At 38.0% G+C, this 26,757-nt stretch overlaps 2 protein-coding genes across 6 annotated transcripts; both read right to left on the minus strand.

The window, feature by feature from the left end:
* Positions 1-117: 117 nt before the first annotated feature.
* LOC149010103 (short-chain dehydrogenase TIC 32, chloroplastic-like) lies at positions 118-9,481 on the minus strand. Its single transcript, XM_089161397.1, has 8 exons — positions 9,285-9,481; positions 8,080-8,311; positions 7,812-7,891; positions 7,043-7,196; positions 6,780-6,858; positions 1,315-1,399; positions 626-672; positions 118-458 (listed from the first exon to the last, which is right to left on the minus strand). The coding sequence occupies exons 1-8, from the start codon at positions 9,388-9,390 to the stop codon at positions 300-302; spliced, it is 942 nt and encodes a 313-aa protein (XP_089017523.1). The 5' UTR covers positions 9,391-9,481; the 3' UTR covers positions 118-299.
* Positions 9,482-9,748: 267 nt separating this feature from the next.
* On the minus strand, positions 9,749-25,226 carry LOC149010104 (protein STICHEL-like). Of its 5 annotated transcripts, none has more exons than XM_089161392.1 (9): positions 24,852-25,226; positions 24,650-24,726; positions 23,123-23,296; positions 20,871-23,030; positions 16,862-17,081; positions 14,571-15,131; positions 11,179-11,986; positions 10,476-10,548; positions 9,749-10,376 (listed from the first exon to the last, which is right to left on the minus strand). In XM_089161392.1, the coding sequence occupies exons 4-9, from the start codon at positions 22,872-22,874 to the stop codon at positions 10,278-10,280; spliced, it is 3,765 nt and encodes a 1,254-aa protein (XP_089017518.1). In that variant the 5' UTR covers positions 22,875-23,030; positions 23,123-23,296; positions 24,650-24,726; positions 24,852-25,226; the 3' UTR covers positions 9,749-10,277. The 5 variants fall into 5 exon arrangements, with proteins under 5 accessions (XP_089017518.1, XP_089017521.1, XP_089017519.1 ...); XM_089161395.1 differs by lacking the exons at positions 24,650-24,726; positions 24,852-25,226 and adding exons at positions 23,517-23,583; positions 23,719-24,634; XM_089161393.1 differs by lacking the exon at positions 23,123-23,296 and having other exon boundaries at positions 24,946-25,226.
* Between the last annotated feature and the right edge of the window lie 1,531 nt (positions 25,227-26,757).

Here is a 26,757-nt window from a genome sequence, read left to right on the forward strand (position 1 = left end):
ACCACTGAGTTCCGGAAGCAGTCATGAGTCTCTTCCAACTTCTGACAAATTTTCAAACTGGTGATTATTCCAGAAAGTGAACAAAGGAGATTTTCCATTTAGAAGTAGTACTACTGTAGTAGCACTAGCTTAAACAAACCATTTGTTCAATACTTTTATGACAAAGACAGGAAATTACAGCTTTCCAAACTTACAAAGTACGCTTTAAAGTTGAAGCACAATACACATTTACCTTAAAATATATGGTTTTTTCTTGGTTTAAATAATGGTAGAGCAAATATCTAACAGACACAGGTCTATCAATTTGTTAAAGTCATGCTGAAATCCCATAGTTTCCTTGCCAACTCCATGTCTTTTGCTTGTGAGGACGGTTCGGCTAGGTTACTGTCTACGAAGTACTTGCCACCCACCCCCTTGACTTGTGGATGTAATGCCGCATAGCAGAGGGTTGCTGCCCCCTACAGATCAGCCCATTGAGAATTTGAAATTCATAAGAAACATACGAAGGGAAAGTCCATACGATGGTAGAGAATCGAAAGAGAATTATATAAATCTAGATCAAGAAAAATACCATCCCGATGGTTGCATGTATAAAAATAGGCTCAATTCAGATAACAACATGTACCTGTTTAACATTTTTAAGAAAATGTTTGATGGTGCAATTAACAATGCCTGTGCAAGACAATCAGAAAAGGCAGAACATCAGTGTACAGAAGTCTTAACCAAGCAGCATTGAACTAATGACATGAGAAAAACACAAACCAACAAGAAGTTTCAAGGAAAAAAGATTTCCTGAAATATCAACCTTTTAATTATAGAAATATTTGGTATTTCTCTGTCATTTGGTCCTTTCTTTCTTCTTTAGAAGTAAGAAGTATCTCTACTATGTTGACACGGAGGTTGATGGAAAAGATTTAGTTACATCATGGTGGGTTGATGATTTCCATAAGAAGCAACGAACATTGATCAAGATACAGGTATATCTTAAAGAACCACATCCCAAAGTTTCAATTGGAGGTTGTTTTCCAAAAAAAAAAATTTGTTAAATTTCATATAAGAAGTCATTTCATTCCCCCATGAATTCCTCTTTCTTTTTGAGCAATCTAAATATTGTTGTGGCAGCACATGGAGCCTAAGGAATACCACTACCTAAAACCACAGTGAAGCCAAGTTTATAGTGCTTCATTATAAAGTTAACGAAAGAATTACTAATATTAAAACACATATATCAATAAGGTACTACTCTGAACTATATAAGTAATGGACAACCAAGAAACTGAAATATAACTGTTCTGAAATAAACCATTGATGTACCATTCAAAAAGCCATGGTAACGAAGGATGTTGGTCGCGATGGCGCCTGGATGAACTGAATTTGCAGTTATAGCAACTCCCTCTTCCTGTGTTTTATTTTCTCCAAAGAAAACAATGATAAGAATTAGTGCTCAGACTTTGTCTGCCATAATCAGTAGTTTTTTTCGATAAGTTAAATATCATTACCAAAACCCCAAAGGAGAAGAAGAAGAGCATACGAAGAGGTAGAAAAAAGGGAGGGGAGGGAGGGAAGCCTTCTTAGGAAACTGAAAGGTAGAGCCTAAACCCCAAAAGACAACAATGAGTTTGTTCCTTGGGGAATTGGGGAAGCAACTGTCACTTAGAAGAAACATCACAATAGATGGCTTTCCAAATTGAGTCAAAAGGCCAAGAGTTGGATTCCTCTCCCACCACAAATGGTGAATGATAGCTCCAAAGACTAGCTTTCTAAACAAGATCACAAATACAAGAGCCAGAGAAAGATCTCAGGACCCATAACCAATCATGAGCAAACCCATAGGGTCGGTGGGAACAGGTTCATAATCAGATGTTAGTACAGAACAAAGGAAATTATTCAATGTAACATATATAATACAGACTTAGATATAATGATGCCAAGGAAGTGGCCCCTGATCCCCTTTCTGATATTAATTGTAATTAAACATCATGGACTTATGTATGCAGGTACTACCTACTATTTACTTTTATGATTCTTATGTTTTAACATCTCATGAACCCCCTTTTTCTTTTCTTTTTTGCCAGGGGGGGGGGGGGGAGGTGGGGTTGTGTTACATGGACATGATCACAAATTGGAAGCAGGCTTAGATTGGAGTATTAAATTTCTAGGTTTACAGTTCATGGTATGGATTTATTTAAAAAAAAAAAACTATGTTCTGTTTACACTTCACACAAATATGTACTAAGTGAAGCTAAACCAAATTTGGAACTCACCCCCATGGCAAGGTTTCAAGAAAAGGGGGGGGGGGGAGAAAGAAAATATATATATATATATATATATATACTCTAAGAGACCAAATTGTTACAGAACCCTTTGCTGTAAATCTGTAATGTATAATAACAATTCATCATGATCAGCTAGTATGTTCCCATGAGAGGCTGATGCCAATTTTTACAAAAGGAAATGTGTAGCTATAGACCTATTGATGAAGTTCCCCCATGCCAGATGCACATGTTCAGAGGAACATTGGATGGGTCACGATTGACTGCAGATTTTTTTTTTTTTTTTTTTTTGGATGAATGAATAATTAAATTAACTGAAAAAATATACAAAAAACAACCTTCAAACAGGAGGCTGGAAAGAGGAATTTAGACCCCAATAAACAACAATAAGCCTGTTCCTTAGGGTGTCAATAACAGGGGGATGGGGAGAAGAATAAACTCTAGCAGAAACATCGAAATAGATGGTCTTCCAAATCATGTCAATAGAGCGGGATTTGGAGGTCAGAATAATTTTTCTTTCATCATCTGCGAAACTAATACAATTTATATAAATGAGATCCACCAATAAAATTTGGTCCTGTTAATCTCCTAAGCATTGCCCATCTGAAATTGTTTTTGAATCCTCTGATAAGGAACCCACTCATGCAGATCCCTACCCGGCCAGAAAAAGAAGATCCAAGGAGGACTGAGCCAGCTCCAAATAGACCAGAACTGTCCAGCTCAAGCCACTTAGCCACCTAGAAGATCTCCTAGCTGCCCCAGGATTTTGGCAGGAAATCTGATCTTTTACCATTCAACCCTAGTGCCTTTTTACCAAGTCTATTAGTTTCAAAGTGGCGGCCTAAGTAATTTCTGATTTTGTTAGTTGCTATTTTAGCTGTCCAAGGCTCTAGACTCTTAGGGGTTTCTATTTGCAGCAGATCTCTAACGTCTATTGGTTGCTATGTTTATCAAGTTATTACTTTTTATTGAATCCTAATATTTTTTTTTTTTTTTGGATGAATAAATAATATATATCAAACGACAGGAAACAAGAGAATAGGCCTCTAGACAAAAGGCCGAAAAAGAAGAGTTAAGACGCCAGGAGACAACAATGAGCCTATTCCTTGGGGTATCATCAACAGGGGGATGGGAACTAGCTATCAGCCTAGAAGAAACATCAAAATAGAGGGCACTCCAAATCCTATCTATGGATCGGGATTTGGAAGTCCATCTCCTAAGATTGCGCTCTCACCAAAGGTGATGGATAAAGGCACAATATACTAGCTTACCAATCCGATCGCAAATGGAAGTGCCTAAAAAGGTTCTCAAAATCCAAGACCAATCTCGAAAAAACCCATAGAATCGCCTCGAACAGGGCCAAATGGAAGAAATGGCTTTTCCCTAGATAGATCTGGAGAAGGGGCAAGAAAAGAAAAGGTGCTCAAGGTTCTTTAAACCGTTCCAACAAAGGATGCAATTGGGATTAGCATGGATATGGCGGTCAATAAGGAAAGATTGGGTGGGGAGGGCCAAGTTGAGGGCTCTCCAAAGGGTAAGATGGCGAGGAATATGGCCTTTGAACCAAACCAAAGGGGGCCAAGGAGGCTTCAGGTTATGGGATCTGATGAGGCTCCAGGCAGAGGAGGTGGAGAAGGTTTTGGAAGGGGAAGGGATCCAGACAATGAGGTCTCTCAGAGAGTTAGAGAGAGGGGGGAGGGATTCCCAAACCTGTGTGAGAATGGGGAGGGGGGAGGGGATCCATGACCCATTTGAGATGAAACTAGACAAGGGAGCGGATTTGGGGATACGGGTGTTGTAAACAGTACAGGGACCAAATAAGTTATAGAGAATGCCCATCGGATGCCACAAAACAAGCCAGAAGGAGGTGGTGGAACCAGAGGAAATAGAAATAGAGATGGCAGAGATGGCACGGGGACGCAGCAAAAGAATTTTCCTCCAGACCCAAGAAGGATTGGGAGGCATGGGGACAGTCCAAAGGGAGTCACATCGCAGGTGGTAAGAGTAGATCCAACTAACCTAAATAGAATCATGCTTTCTAGCAATTTTCCATATAAGTTTGAGGAGGCAGGCAATATTTACATTAGAGATCCGCCGGATTCCCAGGCCTCCTTCAGAGGTAGGGCGGCAAATGGAAGACCAACTGATCGGATGGATGAAGCGCGAGGCTTCCTGTCCTTTCCAAAGGAAGGCACAAAAAAGAGACTTCATGGCATGGATGGTAGTTTTGGAATCGAGAAGATCCCGCACCAATAGAGATAGGAGGCGAAGCACGGCCATGAGCCCCCCCCCCGACCCCCAAAGATAGAAGGCCCTGCCCCGAGTTGGAGCTCCCGGATGTGCAAGCATAGGGAGGTAATGGGCGAGTAAGCCTACAAGGATGAGGGAGAGACCAAGGCCGCAAGACGGACATGGAGGAGGAGGCACGAAGGGGGAACCCGAGAGAAAGATGGTGAATTCTAATATTTTAAGTTGGTATGAGTCAATATAAAAGCATGTACCGAATGGCGAGATCAATGGAAAAATGTTTTAGGGCTGTTTGGTTACTTGAGGGAATCACGAATCAAATCTATAGATTTCAAATCTATGGAGTCATAGCATAGTTGTCAAGGCGTCACCTAGGCGTCCGGGCACCTTTGGAGTGTCTCAAATCCGTGTCGCCTCATTTTCAGGCAATAAGGCCCGCCTGGGGTATGACGCCCCAAGGCATCCGCTTTTTTTTTCTTTTTTAAATCACATGAAAGATGCCAAATCGAAGGCATATATTGAATTACTTATTAGATTCCAATTGTAAAGTATCTATTGTTTGAACCTATATGCATATTTATAATGACGCTAAATGTGATCAAATGTTAAAATAAAAAATAAAAAAACAAACAAAATCGAAAGAGAATAAGTTCTTGACTCGAGTCTCACACTCTCACTCTCACTCTAATCCTTAATCTCTTTCTCTTCCTCTCTTCCATTCCCGCGACGACACTCTGGCAAGCCGCGCGACAGATGACTTCTTCTCTTCCTTTCTTCCCGCGACTTTTTATTTAGGACCTACTATGTGTGGTTTGTAGTATGTTGGATGACTTGAGGTAGGCTAATATTAGTTTTTTTTTTTTTTTTTTTTTTTTAATCATATAAGATATGATAGATTTATAATGAATTGGAGTAAATGAGATATACACTAAATTTTTCACTTAAAACGCCCCAACCGCCTCAAAAGCGCCTCGGAGGGCGCTTCATCGACTCATTGCCTCAACTAACCTAAACCGCCTCGCATCGCCTCATCGCCTCATCGCCGTGACAACCTTGAGTCATAGTTCAAATGTTTAGCGCTTTTATAGTAGGAGTGAAATCTCTGGATTTCACCTCATACCCATAAATCTATAGATTCACATTTTTAGTGTAAAAAGGTGAAACCCTAGATTTCATGAATCCAAGGATTCACACAATCAAACGGGTATAAATCTCCCATTTGTGAATCCAAAGATTTGAAATCTCTAGATTCATGTAACCAAACAGGCCCTTAGGCATTCTTGCCCACAGTTATGGGAGCAGAACACACAGGTGAGCGATCTAGTGCTGCAAGAGCCCATTCTCCTACCTTCTTTCTCTCATATCGTATCTTCTACACCCAATTGTACCTCTTCCCTGCTGTATTTTGTGACTGCAACTTTGTGAACAACTTCTGCTGAAGTCCAGAAGATATTGTTCATTGAAGGCCTTCACTGCTGCTACTGTTGATCATCACCAGAGGAAGGATTGACACATGCTTCTGCAGGCTCGTTCCTGTCCTGCAATGCTGCCATCCGCAACAATTGAAGCATCCTTGCTTTGAAGACAACTTTGCACCAGCAGGGTTCTTAATTTGGATCAAACCAACAATGGGCTCACTATTCCCAGTCTGGGCCCTTTTAGCTGGCTGGATTTTCTTGCAGGCCAAACCTTCTAAATTCATCACCAATTCAGATCTCCGCTGTTCATAAGAATTGAACCAGTTTTGTGGCAAAGCTTCATCACATCATGACCTACTGCTAGATCCTCCTTGGAGCCTAAAGACACTGATTGTTTGCAAGTTATCAAATAACATTATATTCTGGTGTCACCTTCATATCTCAACCTCTAGCCATCAGAATCAGCTTCTCTTCACTTCCTTCTCCACTCAGCCTGAATTTGACACAGTTCTACACGCTGATTTGGTTTAAATTGTAAATCTTACAATCTCAATTGTGCTGATACTTCGCTTTGTAGGCTAATTTGGGGCTAGGTTAACCCTAATGTAGTCTCACTCTCACATTCCACCCCTTCTACTGGACCAATGACTTTAACCTAAGAACTGCCTCTATCAGTATATAAGATAAGAATTGAATATCCAAAATTTTGGATATGTTTGGGTCTCAACTTTGAGTAAAACAAACATGAGAAAAATTATCATTAATATTCATTTTTTAAGTAAGAATAAATCTATTTAAAGAATACCATTCACCATATACCAATCATAAATTGACTGGATACCTTCAGACGTCTATCAAGTTCAGTGGCATGCAAGATGTTTGCAAGTTTTGATTGGCCATATGCTTGTATACTGTTGTAACTGCCAATCAGTAAGTACAATGACATTGTGAGAGGGAATACAAACTTCTATAATTGATAATCCACCATTGAAAGAAGCTTTTCCATCATGGAAAAATTATAACAGAAAGAAAATAGGTAGATCAGTTGTCAATTTTCCCAACATTATCCTCCATAAAAGCAATAATGCCACAAAAAGATTTTACCCTGATTTGTCGTTGATTCTATCAAATCGAATTCCTCCACGATAGGGAACCAAATGAGCATTTGATGAAACATTAACAATCCTTCCCTCAATCTTGCTATCCTGTGCTGTATTTTTCATAGTTTCCAACAAAAGATTTGTCAAAAGAAAATGACCTGCCAAAAAAAAAGAGAAATCAGTTTTTGCTCCTTAGTTTAACAGAGTATCTGGAGAACAGTGTAATTAGACAAGCATGTTCTAAATTACAGAAATCAACTAATTATAAAGTTATAACTTATATCACTATTATGTTCCATGGAGCATATGGGAGCTCTTCTGGAAAGCCTTGACCAAGACAGGAGGACCCAAGACTAGCTCGGGAGGCAAGCGACAGAACTTTTTTTTTTTTTTTTTTTGCAAAGACATCACCAAAGGAAGGGGGGGGGGGGGGGGGGGGGGATAGCGAACAAAGGCCAGCGAACAAAGAAAAGGAAAATTACAGAAGGCACCTTGCCTTACAACAACCTAGAAGGGAGAACAACAAAACAAACCAACAGTGAGACCTATTTTCTTGCCCCCTTTTTTTTTTCTTCTTCTTCCTAGAACCATCTCCAGAAGTACACACAGCATCATGTGAACTTCATTATATTATAACCATAAAATACATCCTAGACACTCAAAGGATGCATTTGCTAACAGAAGTTCGATCCTGTACTGTGAAAGCATGAACAGAGTTGTCAATTGAGTATGGATATCTTGTGCAAGAATTATGCAAGATCCATCCAACATACCTACATGATTTGTTGCAAACTGCAGTTCTATGTTGTCCTGGGAAAGCATGAATGGAGTTGCCATTACCCCTGCATTGTTACTTCGAAAAAGAAAATAAAAATTACTCTCCAGTTGAACCAGTGAAACTGAAAAGCCAACAAATTATCCACAAAAGAAGAGAAGAAAAAAAAATCATGAAAGTACATCTACCAGCCATACAGCCAACCATTATTTAAAGAAATGATAATAGGGAAACAACATAATGCCGGCTATTTTGCATCTTATTACATGAGTATGTTTAGTGGAAGACCCATAGAAGTAAAATCTGATGCAAATTTCCTTATTGATGCCATTGAGCAGAGATCTAAGTCCATGACATCCAATTTTGCAGTGGGAAGATCCTTAAGAAATGTTCCTTTGACATTATTCCCAGAGGCTGTATTCCTAACTGCCATAATAACATGGACACCGCGCAAAGCAAGAACACGAGCAGTCTCAGCTCCAATACCACTTGATGCTCCTGTTATTACAACCAACCAATATTAGCTTTAGCAAAAAATGTATCATAAGTCATGAAATATAAATATAGAATTTCTACAATGTTCTTATAAATATCTGACAAGATAATAGTAACGGTCACCTCTCCTGTTTATTATAACACTGTTACCAATTATTATTCATCATAATTGGAACGTATTAGTTACCAGCCACAAACACAAAGTGAAAACCAAAAAAAGAAGATGCAACCCAGATAAACATGCCAAATGATTGGAACTTGTATCCAAGGATTCAAAAAGAAACAAGGCAACACCTTTACAAATCAAAGAATAAGCTTCACACACTATTTGAAACTGCTCAACTCACACTAGAATTCTTTTGGAATGGTGAAATCAACAAAAATTATAAACATAGGCTCTTGACAGCATTGTCTCTTATCTTCCTTGCCTGCTCTTAGTTTGGATTCCAACAATCAGTATTGCACAACTTCTACAAGTATTGAGCCATAATTCAGAAAGTATAGATGTAAAAGTAAAACATAGATATAGAATATATATTCATCATTCCCCATGTAATAGAATAAGTAATTCATTTGCAAAAATCAACTATTTCTTGTTAGCATTCTCAAGCGACATAAATAGAACTACAGAAGATCCAGCAGAGATCGATAACTAGTGACCTACTGACCTAAAATTAATTAGCAGTTAAAAGTTAAGAAGCCTAAAATTCCCTCCATTCACATTAATTCCACTGTAACTGGAACAGCTCCCTATCAAATAAAACCAAGTAGAAATGGTAAAGAATAAAATAAAATAAAATCAAAATCAAACTCTGTTCCGATGAACAAAAAGGAGACACAAGAAAGAGACTCCGCCTCCCACCGATCAAGAACAAGTGATTCAAAAGCCATTTTAATCGACAGTTTAATTAGTATCCCGATGAACAAATTGAACTAAAAACAGAAGAAGAAATGAAAAACCCAAATCAAATTTTACCAGTAACAATGGCAGTGAGTCCATTTCCATCTATTCCTTGGGTAACTTCTTCTGCAGTTGAAGTAGCCGAGAACCCAGATGGTCCTTTCCTGCTAAACAGCCACATCGTCTTCCCTACAGAGTGAAGTTCAGATTACCAAAGAAAGCAATTGTAGCATTCCACTACAAAGTGTTAGCCTAATGCGTGTTACCACACTCTTCACTACAATGAGTCAACGAATCACAAAAGGACGGATTTGTTCAGAATAACTAGCGACCATGATTTCTCATCTATTTCGTCTGTTACTTCGTCTGTTACTTCGTCTGGTACGCTTTCATTCTCTCCCTTTAATTTGGGGTGGGGACGCTTTCATCCATTTCGGTTGAGCCGTTGAGCCTTGAGGGACGAGAGCGAGACCTCTTTGATCCCGGTTTGATTTCGATTTAATTTTACATTTTGAAAATGAAAAGAGTTTTTTACACGCACCCACGATTTTGTCATAAAACTCATTAAAAGTTCTCTGATATGACGAAAATACCCCTAATGACGTGTTACAATGACCCAAATACCTTTTTAACTTAAACCCTATTTCCAATAACTAAAGACACTTATCACACCCAGTCTTATGAATCCAAACTTCGCCATTTAATAACCAGTGATGACAATCATGGATCTAATTCGGAAGAAAAGAACAACAAATTATAGAAGGGACCAGGAAAGGAACCATAGAAAATGAAAGGAGATCGAAAAACTTGGACCTCAACTTCTAGAAACCAATGGATAGTAGGGCAAAACTGGCTTCTTTCCATTTTCCTTTATTTGATCCGACGAAAAATTGGATAAATATCCTACATACAAAGTCAAACCCATCATGAGACCCTCCAACCCAATAAATTTAAAGCATATAAGAGGGAAAATTCATTAACAATGACCAATTATGCTACTATACAGAATACATTTATAAGAAAGAACTGAAGCCGATCTGATGATTAACTCTTGTAACTGTATTAGGATCATCTTCTGACACTCTCTATCTTCCGTGACTTTTGACATTGTCCAAACCACAACAAGCGCCGGGCCTTTCGTGATCGAATTGGGGTTCCTAGCTTGACCTGTTTAGAACACAGCAATGTTAGTGATATTATAATTGACACCCAATCAAAAATCAGACTTCATTAGGGAATGAGAAAGGCATAACCCAAATAGCCTACCTTTTCTTTGTTGATTTCTTTGGAGGTTTTCCAGCAAAGGCAACCTCCAGGTCCTGGGCCTGATTCGTACCCCCTACAGAGACAGCACAAATGAGCACACCAAGTAACAGACAAAGATCGAATCTGAAGCTAGGTTAATTGCACATTCAGACAGTTATTTAGAATTTGCTGACAATAGATACACATCTAATCAGAATGCTAAATTTCCACTTCTGTGCAGACAACAAATAAATCCCCATCACTGTAAATCCCAACATATAAATAAAACTACTAATTTGGAACCCGGTACTGGTAAAATTGCCTTCAGTAAAATTCCACCACTATCATTTAAAATTGTCTTCAGTAAACACCCTGATTCATTGATGGGGAGAAAATTCCACCACTATCATTTAAAAGAAAGGGAAAATATTTTTTTTATAGTTCATCAAAATAGTGCTAACTTGGACAGTCTAGATCGGCACAAAGCTCTAGATCACTATTGAAGAGGTGAGGGCTGTTGCTTCCATGATATATCTTACTGTTCAACCAGATCACTATTTAGGTCTTAAGCTTCAACCAGAAATACTACAAGTCAACACTTTGGACAAAGCTAAACCAAAAAGTTCACTGGGTTCGACTTTCACAGTTGCAAATTGCCAAGAAGCTTTAATGAGAAAATGGGAGCAATAGCATGTCATATGAACACAGGAAATGATATACTCACTTCTCTTGGATGAAATTGCCCGGGAAGCTGCTATCGTGCAATACACTAGGAGACATGGTGGAGTGATCAAATCTTCTGCCAATCTGGTTTTTAAGGTTGCTTTTGTTATCATTTATCTTTGAAGCTCTGATTTCATGATTCACTTCATCATCCCCATTCTGGGAGGTAAAGCTCAACATCATGGAAGATATCTGATTCTGACAGTAAACACTATCCTGTGGAAGGACTTGATTCCTCTCAGGTTTCAAACGACTAACTGACCCAGGAGTGCCTTTCTCTTCAGCCTGTAACCATGCAGTCTCCAGTAGCTGCTCATCACTGATGGGCAGTGTTCTTGGCACTGAAGTTTCAGGCTTCTCTAGAGTACAGTTTCCAGCACCCTCATTATTGGCAAATGCAGGTAAGCCACTTCTGGTCAGGAAAGTTCTATCCGTTAATGACTCTGAGAGATTACAGCTCTCCAATTTCTCGCCTTGCAGTGTGTTTTTAGAACTGTTGAAGGCTTCCCTGCGTACTTTTTGAAGCTTTTGGTATGGATCCATATCAGCATGACCATTAATTAAGTTACCACAATCAGATTTACTTTCTATTTCTGATGCTTCCACATGTTTAGGGTGGATTAAAGAATCTGTCAACTGGAACGGCTGCAGCCTGTTAACAGAATTTTCCCAATCTTGAAGAAGTCCTATTATAACCTCAACATCATGTCTCAGAACAACTCTTACTGAATTCGTGATACTTCCCAGGAATCTCTCAGCTCTGGATTTGATATCTGCGTCCACAAATGCTATGGAAGCAATCAAAACACCTGCAACATATTTTCACAACCTTGGATTACAAAAGCAACTTTTGTGGAGACTTTCAAAAAACTCTACTCAGAAACCACTCTATGATTTTGATATTAAAGGAAGCTGAATTGATTAAAGAATCATAGGAGGAATACCAGTCACCATTTAACAATTTTTAAGTTGGAAAACTTAGACCTTTAGACAAAGTTACCAAAGCAATAAACAGAGTCAACTGAACCCAGTAGTGGTTGCAAATTGATACAAAATAATTCTGTAACTTTATAGTAGTGTCAGAACAGAAAACGGCATTGCCTTTTAGAATAATCATCAGAGGAAAACACAGTGAAAATATTATTGGAAGTTATGGTACGACACAGACATCATACACCACATGCACTTTAAAATGAGTATAACTTAATTAAAGGTTACAGAAGGTTCTAATGGGGACAAACAGTGTTATAGAAGAGGCAAGTTGAGAGCCATGGACATACTCATACTGCTTGCTCTCAATAAGACGAATAAAATTATTTCTAGCTCAAACCAGCACAAGATGCTAGACCTTTTTCAATGGCTTTTTAGAGCAGGCAGATAAATGATAATCTTTGTAGGCTTTGGGAGGAAATGTAATCTGAGGAGGTATCAGGCAATAGGCACGACATGAGGATATAAAGAAAATTGATAAGTGATTTGTCCATCATAAAGTCAAATAAATTCAATGAAAAGCAGTGAGAATTTACTGGTATTCCCAATGATATGTTATCCATACAACAATTGGTAAACTGTAACCTGCCGATTCATCTGTTGCACAAACATCTGTAATTTCTTTAGGGTGTCTTAGGTTATATAACAACTCGGCCTGATCCAACTAAATGGGTAGGGGATATGGATCCTTCCCCTCCAACCAGCTCTATGGGATTATGCATAGTTGTGGGAGTGTCACCAAGGCATCTGACATCCAGGCATTTTTCAAGGGTCAAGGCATGCAGGTTCTTTATTGTAAACGCACTTTTAGATTATTTTATCAGTTTTTTGTTTTGTTCTATTTACTATATTGTTATTAATATTCATGCATATGTTTTTCATACTCTGCAATGCACCATAACATTCAAAACAAAACAAAACAAAATGAAAATATGCAACCTTTTATTTAATTTTTAGAAATAATTAAATAAACTGGCAAACATTATATGCATACATTGCCTCACAAACTCAACCAAACAAACAAAACTGAAAGAGGGTCTCTCTTCTTCTCAGACGAAACCCTTAATTCAGAAATTCCATCTCAGTTCCAGCTCCTGCTCTACACCGGTAGCAGTAATTGTGGGTGCCCTGGTATGGCTGGTGGCTATAATTCAGTAGCATACTGCTATAAAAATTTTATTATTCAAATCAGATTGTTATGACAGTTAAGCTTATCATCCTGTGACTATGTGACTATATAATCTGACATTACTTGATTTTTTATTCTGGATAAGTGTTTTAAGTTGTACCATGAAGTTGCAGACCCCTTGTGGTTATATGATTGTAATTTCTTGATTATTGACTTCATTCTAATGTCTTATGAATGGATTGTGGACTTCTACCCAAAAAAAATGAATAGTTAGTGGACTTCATTCAGTTCATGATAACGAGTTCAAAGAACTGGATATAATGATTCTTTGACATTAATCAAGCATATTAGTAGAATTTTATAGCTTTCAAATATTTTATTTGAGCTAAATAAAAAGCTTACTAGAAAAAAAAAATAGGATGCCTTGTTCGTCAAGGCAGCACCATATGGCCGACATATTGCCAAAGCACTTGAGAAAGCCCTCAAACACAATGGTAACCATGTTGCTTTGATAACCATGGGGTTAAGCCTCAAGATATTAACGATATATACCTTATTGGCCTTCTCACAATCCTAATAGGTTCTATTATTCGATTGAAATTTCATTTAGGAAGTATGGAAGACTTATTGGCTGAGTTCAGATTTAGTAAATGGTTGAGATGCTGCAGCAGACAGTCAAGAGAGAAAATCATAGGTAAGGCAAACACATTGATATGTAAATGCTGAAAAACTTGTATTTACTGTGGTAGGACACCATCTTCCAAAACCCACTTAATGGACATATAGATCATGTCATCAACTTGCAACTTCACTTTTCTCAGCCAAGCTATAGTTTGGTTCTTAGTGTTTATGCCAATTAAATCTAACAAAGCATCTACTACATAAAATGCCCGGTTAAGCTATAATTTATCTATTAGTCTTTATACCAATCAAATCTAAGAAAACATATACTATATTAAATGCTGTTTGCTGCAGGGTCTATCAAAACATCCCTTTTAAATATTTTTGCTGACTGAACAAAATAAGAAATACTATTGGTGGTAAAGTTTCTTAAAAAAATTGTTCCTGAAAAGAAGCCACACACAACTTATCAAGTAAAAGAATCAAGAAGAATCCACGCAGTACCGTGAAAGCACTGATCAGATTTAAGAAACTTACACACTATTAAAATTTAATAAAATTTTCCAATTTCACTAATAGAACTGAAGCAAGCATAGTTATAAGCTACAAGAAGCAATTATCTTTAGTATGCCCTAGCTCAGGATTGAAGTTACCTTCAACTTCAGAAATTGATACAAGCTTTCCGTGAACTCGCAGCAAGTGCTTCAAATTTTTTGAAGGGCATTTATCAATACACCTCACCCAGATTTCATCCAACTTGTCTGAGTTTATGCACCTGAAGACCCTATTCCCAGCTGCAGTCCCTTCATTAGAAGTGCCTGACGCAAACACATCCATAAACCGGTTCTGCGTGGCCCTAGATTCCAAACTAGAATAATCCGCCAATGTATCATCGTGTGAGCTAGAACATGCATTAACTGCTTGAGGAACTGAAGCAGTAGGAGAAATTGACTTCCACGCCAAACGCAAAGCATCAGGCTGCTTATTGTTGGTGGAAGCCTCACCGTGAGGGCCTGATGGATCTTCCCCTGTTGTTTTGGAGCTCTGTCTCCTGCTACTGCTTGAATGTGAAGGATTTGAAGAAGAGGCAGAACCAAGTTGTAGAAGAGCAGCTGTAAACCATGTCGAGCGTTCACTTGAAAGCCTTAACTGCTTCTCAGCTTCAGAGAGAAGCTTCAAAGCTTGTTTTAATCGTTCCAGTTCTGCTACAGTTACTGAAGAACAAATGACAGGCATGAACACCCACAGCCAAGAAAGAAAGAAAACCAAAGAAGATGGAGTGGTGAAACAAATAAAACCAGGAATAATCATTATTAAGAATGAATCTTAGCACATACTTGGCCAATATTCAAAAACCTGTCAGGAGATTCAACTCTGATCAATAGCATTTCAAGATGACTCAACTTCCAGGATCAAATTAAACCAGTGATTTATCGATTCATTTGAGGCATGTTTACTCATGAGCCAATGATATACGTATTCATTTCATTTAGTAAGTATAAGCATAGTTATCAAAGTATCCAGGTGTATTGGATGACTTGTGTCTGGACCCCCTCTAAATGGGCTGCTTAGATACCTGGTACAACTATGCATATATATACAAGGCCAGATTCTCAAATGCCTGTTTATTTTTCTTTTATCTATGGCCAGAATTTCAATTGAACAAGTGAAAAATATATTAACTCCGACATATTGCTGGGCAGCAACTAAAGAACTCTTCTTGGGCTTCTTCTAGCCGATCTATTTCTTCATGCCTGCATCATAAAACCATAGGGACCAGGAACTCTGTTGGATTTGTGGGAGAGGACCACTTGAGAATTTCCTCTTTGGAGAAAATCCATAAGAGTGGAGAGGAAAATTTTGTTGATGAGATCAGGGAAAGGGAAGGAGGAGGAAAGGGAGGAAGAAAACAGAGGGAAGAAAAGTAGGTAACCACTTCCTTTTTGAAAACTGGGGCTGATATGAGATGTTGGTCCATCATGAGTGACGAGAAAAGGGTTTAAGCTGGATCAGTTCTAACCTACATGGAATGGTGAAAGTAATATTTGGGTCACCAAGCTAGAACCAGCAAATGCAATTTTTCTGGCACAGGAAACTTCCCTACACAAAAGAGAGAGGAGAGTTCAAGTGCAGAAGGAGGTAACTTTAGAGGTTATACAACTAAATGCACTTTTAGAGCCTCTTTGTTCCTAAGTTGTTCTGCAAAAGCAAAGAGCTGCAACAAGGAGCAATGGACAGGCTTATCCAAAACTTCAGCGAAAGTTGGAAGAGAGTTGTGGTAAGAGGACCACATCCCAAAACTTTTAAATAATAAAGACCCAAAGGAAGAGAAAGGTCGAATAAGATCTTGGAAAGGGTATGCTCCAACATACAAAGGAGATGAAATTTTCATGGGCGCTGGGAAAAAGGGAGAGCCAGTAATAGTTGAGGAGAAACCAACCAAGTTTATAGGCAATTTGATCCAGGCTAACTCTTGTATTGGCTAGTAAGAGGGGAGATTTGATGAAGATCTATAGACAATTTGGGGGCTTCTAAATAGCAGAATTAGGCCAGGAAATCGGGAATGGATCATATAAGGGTTGGACTGTTTAATCCATGGGTTACTTGGTAATAGCCTCCCCTGTGGGCCTAAAACATGCATACCTAGGTGGTACACAAATTTAACTTCTTTAGTTTAATTATGTTTTAGAAGTCATACAACGTTAAAGTCAACTGATTTAAAAAGAAATAGTTTAGAGTTCAAGCATCCCACTAAATTAAATTGATAGAATATGTGCTAGATTTATTTTTACACCAGGTAGACAAATTTCCCTACAGTAATAAACTAACGTAAAGCAACAGAAACAAATAAACAAATGAAAGAAAATGGAATCCCAAAACCTTCAATGATGAACATTCAAATGCATAAGGTACTCTTGTTAAAGAACATGCAAGTTGTACTTACAACTCCGCCCACTGAAGTATGAACCACTGCTTTTTGAATCAACTAAGTGGTAAGTCCCGGCAATAATATCCATAATAAGGCCTGCTAATTGAGACATCAAGGCCACTGGGTCAACCCCAGAATCCATTAACTCCCTGGCTCTCTTTACAGTTTCCGCTGTGTCTGATGACATGGCCAGCTCCAAAAGATCAAGCAATTTCTCATCTGAGACAACACCCACCTTATGGAGGAGAAGTAACAAATCATGTGAGATTCAAAATAATGATGGGAAAGGCTGGCAAATAGAGCATAATTGATTAATAATCAAATTATTTAAAACACACCGGACCATATAAAAACAAAAGGCATTCTGCTGTCCTTTTTGAGTTTGTTCTTCAAGACCAGTGAATAGAGCAAGTTAAACATAATTGGAAACATCAAGTTTCCAACAAGTGTTGGTGAAGCTACAGTGCAGTTAGAGTTGTTGGGTTTAGAGTGCCAAGTAAACCAGTGAGTTGGACAAAATAGTATGACTGACTAAACCCAAGCAAGTGTAGGAAGGCCAAGATAGCCAATGAAGCCACACAATCGCAGGCCCTCCTCCTGCTTGTGATCAACTGTTAATGAAGTTACAGTACACTTAAGAGTTGTTGGCTTAATAGAGTCAAGCAAACCAGTGAGTTGGACAAAATGGTGCGAATGAGTGAACTCAAGAAAGTGTAAGGTAGCCCCACAATCGCAGACCCTCTTCCTGCCTGTGACAGCCTTCTTCTATCTCCATGATTCTTCAACTACTTTGTCAATATTCCTTCCGTCCCTAGGCTGATTACAGACATTGAAACCGTAACATGGTATCAGAGTATGGTAATCACCAAAGGAACCGTTTCTTCTCTCTTGACTGCTCAGATTTTCTTCTGTTTTTTTCCTTACCTGTTGCACGGCCACCATTCACTGCCTTTATCCATGCATTAAGATCCCTCTTTGGAAATCAAAGAGGTGATCCCTTTGCATATCTAGTACTAATACAAAAACCCAGTGGGGTGGGTTCATTTTTTCTCTGAGGTTGCGAACTAAGATGGCTCCTGGATCAGCCAAGTTGCTGCTACAATTTGTTGGATTTTTTATTCCATTGCTGCTACAGTTTATGGTTATTATTGTGAGTACTACTGCCGCTACTTAATTGTTGCTGCCCCTATTCCATTGAGTCTTCATGTTTTGAAGAAAAAAATCTGCTGGTGCCATATTGCTTCCCTACTCCTTCCTTTGTTATTTTGGGTGAAACAGTTCCTTAGGGGGGAGAATCCATCTCGTATCACTGTCCTACTTATCTAAATCGACTGCAGCCCTGTTATCCCGTGCCAGTCTTTTCACCAGAATCTACTTCAATTATGTTATTCTTTAGGTAAACAGAATATTATATTAAGGATCATTAGTTCTGTTGCCCTATTTACCAGAATCGACATCAGTTCTCTATTCTTCTGGTAAATAAAAAGGGTGGTTTGCGAATGCTAAGATCTTATTGTGAACAACAAAGTGCAACTGGTGTGTAGACTACTCGCTGTCCTATACCATCAGATAAATAGGACCTTGTTTTAACCATGGAACAAAAATAGATCGATATGTCTGCATTTTTTGAATTCGAAACGAAATGTAGTTGTAGGAACAGAAAGTATCCATATTGTTTCGTATCGACCAATATATCGGTTGATACGAGTCGAAATATAGGCCCGATACCATATCGGGCCGAAACGACACTTCCACAGGTTATAAAGTATCCAAACCAAGGCATATTTTGACCTACCGAGAACATATCGTGATTTCGAGCCATATTGCCAAAGCTATTTCGATCTCCTTTTGAAATTTTTCCTGATTTCTCTTGCTTTCATCCCCTTCTACACCTAATTTCTAGTATTCCATTTCCTTCAAACACTTGATTTGCTCCTCCATTTGTGCATTTTCTCAAATCTTGCAAGGTGAGTAACCAACTTCCTCATTTTTCTATTTTTGTTTCATTTGTGCCTTAAATCATGTTAGATTGCTTCCAAATTTATGTATGTTTACTTTAGAATGTTGATATATGTATAGTACTTGTATAAGCTTCAAATCATTTGTATGGGGTGCATACGAAAGAGGGAGACCTTGAGGCTTGAATAGAATAGACTTGTAACTTGTAAGTAATAACATTCCCTCTTCTTCTCTGATTCATGTACTATATACTTGGAATGTTGGATACTTGAATGTTACATTTTCAGTAGTTTTTTAGTAAACTAGTAGTTCTATAGTGTTTATTATGCTTGAAATAGGTAGTATGCAAAAATTCAAATCAATTTGAGTGCATTTGAGGCTCGAAATTGACTTTTCAAGAGTCAAATAAAAAATATCCAGTTTCGGCCGAAATTTCGACCGAAACATGGAAATTTTGACCTTTTTCAAGGTCGAAATTACCATATCGATCAAAATTTTTTCCTTGGTTTTAACTACTACTACAAAATTGTTGCTTTTAGTAAATTTCTCTAAGTTAATTTGCTATTTATTTTGATTCTCTAGGACATACTAATGGTTATCAGCTCTTCCTTTGATGCATCTGCAACCTTGGTATTGGATGGTGCCTCCCTTTTTTTTTTGGATGATTAAATAATTTATTACCAAAGAGAATAAAAGAAAATACAAGAGCACAAGGGACAGAGCCCAAACAAAGCGAGAAAGAGACCTCAACTAACTAGCAACTTAAGAGGCAATGAGCCTAGCAATTACCTAAGAGCAACAATTAAAGCAAACTAGTTACATAAGCATAAGTGGCCAAAAGCCAAACTAAGAAGTAAATTAAGCGACATCGAGCCAAGCAACTATTAAGGGCAACAATAATAGCAAGCTATTCTAAGGAAAGGGGCTGGGTAGGGGTGCGATGGCCTAGGGGAGGTGGGGAAGGGGTGGGGAGCTTCCGTAGTTACTTGTAAACTGAAAAGGGTTGCTGGAACTGTTGCTTGAATGCTTGAAGAAGATGAATTAAATCATCGTTACCCAGCCGCAGGTCACCCCCTAGAATCCTACAACTTTCTCTCAAAGCCAATTCTTCAAACTCAACTTTTATTCATCAAACAGGCTGAACTGCTTACAAGACTCAGATTGGTATTTATAGCGAGGACTAGACTCCTACTCAACTCTTTTAAAGAAACCAACTAACTTCAATTAATTGTAAAACAATGACTCAAATAACTAACTTCAAAATAAAAACAAACACTAAAAGATAAGAACCCCTTTGGATAAGGAATTTTATCACAACCAACTAACTTCCACTCAAACTAAAACTCTCAAATAACTTTCAAAATGGGGCTCCAAATAACAAAGGGAAAGCAGGAAAAGGACTAATAAATAACTGAATTAATTGAAACTACTTAGGATTCGATCAAGGGGTGGAAAAATGATAAAAATACCCTTTTGTTGGTTCAGCCCCCAGGCTTGCCTCAAAACTTGGCTGGGTCTGGACCCCTTTCGGCCCTTCTTGAGCCGTCCTTCGGTGGTTACATCACTACTTATGCTCAAATGTAATGAAATTTTTTAACATGTTCCAAGCTGGAGCCCTTGATTTGCATGCTCCATCTTAGGGAGAGTGTTAAAGTTTGCGATGGCTAGGGTTTCTGTTCCTAGCAGTGACTGCAAGGTCAATTCTGCCATTACTCATTGTGTTAGATTGGGTTATTTCAGTTTTTTTATAGTAATTCTGCCATCACTTAAGTAGGGGCAGATTAGACCTTTTATGATATCCAAATCTAACATAAATCAGGAACCTGTGATTGGGGAAAACACAATCTTGGGCACCCTTCTTGCTTGCAATAGCCTTCTTCTGTCCCCTTGATTATTCTTCTTATTTCTTAATATTCTTTCAGTCCTTAGGCTGATTACAGATTGTGAAATTCTAACAGATTCGATATTCACCCAAAAAACCAGATTTGATAAAGCTTTTTGTCAAAACAAACAAACAGAAGCTAACAACATGGGAATTCAAAGGGTGCATAAGGAAAACACTTACAAGTTCATTGACAAGAGATGCATTGATTCTTTTTCCTAGCAAACTCAATTGGTCTAACATAGTTTCAGCATCTCGGAGTGAACCTTCTGCATTCAAAGCAATCAGCTCCAGTGCATCAGATTCAATGTCCAAATTTTCATCTGCAGAAAGTCTTTTTAATCTGGTCACAATATCAGAATCTTTAATTTTGTTGAAGATATATTTCTGGCACCGTGAGAGTACAGTGCGGGGAATGCTATCCAGATCTGTAGAAATGAATATGAAGACAACACGTAGCGGGGGTTCTTCAAGAAACTTCATAAACGTTGACCATGTCTTAGAAGACAACAAATGACATTCATCAAGCACACAGACCTTGAAACGTGATGCAGGATTTTTTGACAAATCTTTCAACCAGGACCGGACTTTATCTATTTCTTTCTTATTTGTACAATCAACTTCCCTGATATTTCTGCTCTTGCAAGAGATGATCTCAGTGCATTCCTGGCAAAACCCACATGGCTTAGGGTCTTCCCGGCAATTCAAAGCAGCAGCAAATATCCTGGCTGTTGATGATTTTCCAGTCCCACGGGGGCCTTGGAAAAGATAGAAAGGAGCAATCCTTCCCCTTGAAATGGCATTAATAAGAGAACGAACCACAATATTCTGCCCAATTATTTCATCGAAGGACCTAGGCCTATATTTCTGGCTCAAGTTTCTAATATGATCAGGTGTTCCTTCTTCAGCTCCTCCTTTCAAAGCTACTAATTCTAACCCTTCTTGACTTCTACAGCTTGACGACCACCTCCGTCCATCCAACCGGCTCAATGCCTCCAAGTCAAGCTCACTAAAGTTGGTAGAAAGCTCATCATCGCTTCTTCCAGTTTCAACAGATGAGCCTGTGGAGCATCCCCTACCGCTGTTAGTCAACAATGCCAGCCCTTCTGTTGATCTCGAAATTAATTTATGCTTGCTACGCCTAGATGCTCGATTCCTATGATATAGTGTCTGGCTTCCGCACAAAATGCTACTTCCTTTCCTCCTTAATGTATCAGAAAGTGACGGAGAGTAATAACCTCCACAACCCTTATGCTTCGGTGTCCTCTTTGACCAATAGCAAGGAATTCCACATCCTTGGCGACTCGGCAGATCCAACTGATCCATTTCATCTCCATTGAAGGAAGCTGTAGTGCCATCCCAAGACTCAATGATACTTGAATTCCGTTTCCCATCTTGTTTGTAAGAACTAGTTGAAGCTGGGGTATAGGAATATGAAGAATCATCCCTTCGGATGCTTTTCAAAAGCTTGGATGAATGAGACAAGTTTCCACACTTGGGAAGCCATGGAGAACCCGATCTTGGAGTATATCCTAATTTCTGAGTTAAAACATGTAAGTCCTCAGAGTTGCAGTACTCTGTGTCATCTGATTGCTCAACCGAAGTAACTGTTTCACCAATTGAAAGAGTTGGCATATCCAGTCGTTTTGAATTTTTGGAGTTTTTGCTGATAGGTTGCCGTGAAGAAGCAGAATTTTTCTTCAACCTCCTAACAGGTCTTCTCACTGGTATCACTGTGCTTGCCTCTTTGGATCGGAAGACCATTATGGGGTCCATGAGAAACGTGTCACTCATAGAATCCTCTTTTTGAGTGTCACTCAAGCTATCTTCAGGACTCCTAGGAACTGATTCCCCTTGCCCAAACTTATTAAGACCTAATTTTACCCCATTATCACTGCCAGATTGATTCCAGTTGTAGAGAAAAACTCTTTTCTGATTGTTTGAACCTCTAATACCCAAGTGAGTACCATTTTCAGAGTAGCCACTGATGCGCTTTGCTCCTATGCGGTTTCCTGTAGTTCCATCTTGGCAGTTCCAACTGGAAGCAGCAGCGATGGATCTTGAACTCAAAGGGGACCTCCATGAAGAACTAGTTTCAGGGTCACGTAAAACCCGAGAAGCCTTGCGGAGCACATTAAGGTCCTTTTTCCAATGAAGCTCACTTGGATCAACACGAATATCTGACATTTTTCTCCTAGTTTGGAAGATCAAGCCACAACACTACCAAAAGGATAGCTTGTGGAAGTGTGACTTCAACTTGACACCCCCCATTCAAATAGATATGTCCAGATACACTAACAAGAGAAAATCCATTGAGCTGTTTAGAATTTCATTTCTCCAACCCTGAAATGAAAATACAAACTCCACAAATCAGAAAACCTTAAAATGAATGACATCTGAAAATTTTCCATGCACAGTATAAGATTGTTAATTACTTTTAGGAGGAAAGGTATAGTAAGAGATAAGATTTGATGATGACAACAACTAAGCCTTGTCCAAACACAGACATGAGTCTATACTGGTTGGAAAAGCATGTCTACAAAGTCCCCCTCATGATATGCAATTGGACACCAAGGCCGTAATCCAGGGCATCTGAATCATCAATAAGACTGACAAATTGAATATGAATCAATAAGACAAGACCTTGTGTTGGGAACAACATTTCCAACCGTGTAGTTTAGAAACAAGTAAAATTGTAGTAATGATCAGAAAATTGCAACAAACAATTTAATTTTAGTGTACAGTTGATGCTAAGATCCATGTTTGCCACTCATAAATCATATAGAGTGAAGAAACACTTCATTCTCATCAGTAACAAAGAGAACTCACAGCACATAAGCAAGGGCACAAGTACACATAGCAATGCATATCCAATCCCACTAGATTCTGCATGCTCCTGAAATGGAGAGAATGAAAATCTTTCTAATAAACCCTCGTTTCCATGACTTCCAGCATTGGCAATTAGTTATATTGAATTTTGCAATGACAATCCTTCCAATAGCAAGCCTTTTTTTACAACCCATTGACATACCTATTTTCTAGGAGACAGAAGCTTTGCAGTGTTAATACAAAACCTTGCAAGACTTTCTCCTTTCCAAATGAATTTTTGGCAGCGCAAAAGGAACAGAAAATCATCACTTTCTGTTCAATCAAACAGTTTCAATGACATGGGTCACTAACTATATGGACGGATAAGCACCTGCGAACTTTTCTTTATTATTGTTTAGAAAATTATTTTGAAAAAGAAAAACGCAAATGCCAAGACAAGTCCAAGAATGAACAAACATTTTCAAAGTCCAAATCTGCATGGGATAGCCAAATCAGCAGCATTTAGCCTCAAAAATATTAAGGTTAGGTTCATTTTCAATTCATAAAAATTCACAACTCTTTGATACTCCACCCAAATATGAATCACTCTTTGTTGATTGAGATATCAGGGAACCCAACCCAATTTGCTCTAAGAAATTGCTAACTCTGTCTAGCTTGTAAATTCCAACTGAGAAGAGAAGAAAATAGAAGGTCAACTGTTTCATAAATACTGACTCACTCTAAAGTGAAGCACACGTAAACAACAGCAAGAGACTGTCAGACTGGGTTTTGATACTGCAGAAGAAGAAGGCTGGAAAGTGCAACCACCATGGGTACAGATCGACATGCATTAGAACACCCGGGGAAAGAAAAAAAGGACAAGAGCGTTGAGGGGGAAAAAAACGAACCCCATCATTACGATTACAATATCTAAGAGGCAAACGGGCCAAGAAACCAGAGCAGGCAAATAGGGAGATGGATCCCTGGAGTACCGAAACTTTTTCACATACATGCAGCAGGTTGTGGTCTTACCGGGAATAGTGGAACAATTTCAAATCCATCCGAACTTTGAGAATAGCTTTTAAAGCAAAAGTAAGAGAGTTTTGAGTCGAGATTAGCTGTTAAAGATCCAAGTGCAAAAGAGCTAACATTACCGTTTAGAATCCTCATACTCAGTTTAGACCTTCTGTGCTTCACACGTTCTATCCATTACCCAAGCCAGAACACCATTCTGAGTAAGCAAAAATGATAATAATGAAAACGAAGTAAGCCAAAGAAAAAGTTACAACATAGCACAGAATGTCACATTCACAAACATGATATGCAAGTATCCACTACTTCCACCAAAATGCTTACCTGTTAATGTTAATGATAAAACATTTCAGCCATTAGAAGAAGCTGAAAAAGAAGAGGAAATGAAAATGGAAGAAGGTGGAGCAAACGTATTTACAGTGTGCGCAGAATCCCGCAGAATCTGGTGATTGAAGCCACTATGAAGGACTGAAGAAATGCACAGATCTGAATGATTTTATAACATATAACAGAAATTTTCTAGGGTTTTTAGTTGGCGCTTCTTACACTACAAGAAAATCAAAACTCCCTCCAAACGCGCCGAGATTCACAACGATTTTGATTAACTTCAGATCTTTAGTTCTAAATAATTGCCCTTTTGCTGTCTTTCCGTAATTAAAGGTTTTTCTCTTTTTCCTTCACCCAACTCTTTTATAGTTGAAAATCCAATCACGTGAGAATTTTGGAAACCATTTAATCTAAAAGTTAATTAGTAGATATCAAAAATAATTTTCAAATCAGCATTTCTATATCCATTTTTGAACTTCCTATATTTGAATCCAATTGATAATGATTTCCCATAATGGAAAGAATTTTGAGATGCCAAGTGTCATCGTGTGGATTTGAGGCCTATGGTTTCTTAACCCATTTTATTGGTTCTAATAATTATGCATACCTTCCAACTCCAAAAAAAAATTTATTATGTATACCCCACTCAATAATTTCTAAAAATGATAGATTAATAGTTGTCATTAACCAGGGTAGTAAATTCATAAGGAAGTTCCAATTCAATGAGGGTTTGAATGTATTCATAATGAAATTTCAATGTTTTCTTCTACTTTTTTGGTGCCAATTCCCTGCTTAAATGAGATTTGAGCCCTGACTTCTCATTCATAGAATGTCCCCATTTTCTTTTAAGGTTAGATTTTGAAGTAATTACTTTTAATTATATCCTTTTTCTAGTAATTTGAATTACTTATATTATAGAAATCCTTCCAAACTATTCTTATATAAAGGCAATTTGAGTTTTCATCCTCTATCCACACGAAAAATAAATTTTAATTGAAATAAACAATAATCTTTTGAATGAGGAATAGAGAATATATAGGTTCATACATTTTTCAGAGTTTTTATAAAAATGATGATTTTGTTTTTAGATTATCATGAATCTAAGTATGTGAATTATAAAATTTTCTCTTTGTACAAAGTATAGGATTCAGAGTCAAGTCAACAATATTATTTTTTTTATTTTTTTTATTTGTTTATTTTATAGCAAGCAGATGTTTATAAATTGAGGATGGGAGTATTACATAATATACCATTAGACAAAATTGAACCCACAACCTCTTTACTATGAGGTGTTGGTCTTACCAATTGAACAATCCTGTGATGATAAATTCTATAAAATATAAATACAAAATTTTGAGGTGTTAAATTACACAATTACAACTACCACTTGTCTCACTCCAATCTCACCTTAGAAGGCCTTTCAAGATATTATAATAGTAAGTTTGAATACCACAATAGTTCAGGATATGTTTACGTATAATAATTAATCAATCCACAAGGTATATATTACATTTTCAATAATACGCGTTTTTATTTGATTTGAATAAGCACAGGAACAAAAAAATACAGAGGAGGGGGTGTTTTATCTTTTTAAAAATAGTAATCTGATTTTCAATTAAATTAAAAAATTGCATGCCTCTAATTACCAATAAGAAATTTGAACCGTTTATACAACGATTAATTGGGGTGAACCACATTAAACCACTCTCAAGCCAGTAATGAGTTACACCAGATCCAGAGCCAGTAATCAATACTACCGATCCAATTTTGTACTGCTACTGAGTCCGATCTGAAAAATGTCAACCCGAAAAGTAACAAAGATCTCTTGGAGTTGTGGATCATGAATGACAAGAAGAAGCAGCAGTAAGAAATGCCCCGAATTTGGTTCTTATTTAATAGAACC

The sequence above is a fragment of the Hakea prostrata genome, chromosome 7 (assembly GCF_041222555.1).
Source record: "Hakea prostrata isolate BN-2017 chromosome 7, UWA_Hpros_2, whole genome shotgun sequence".
Taxonomy (NCBI): Eukaryota; Viridiplantae; Streptophyta; class Magnoliopsida; order Proteales; family Proteaceae; genus Hakea; species Hakea prostrata.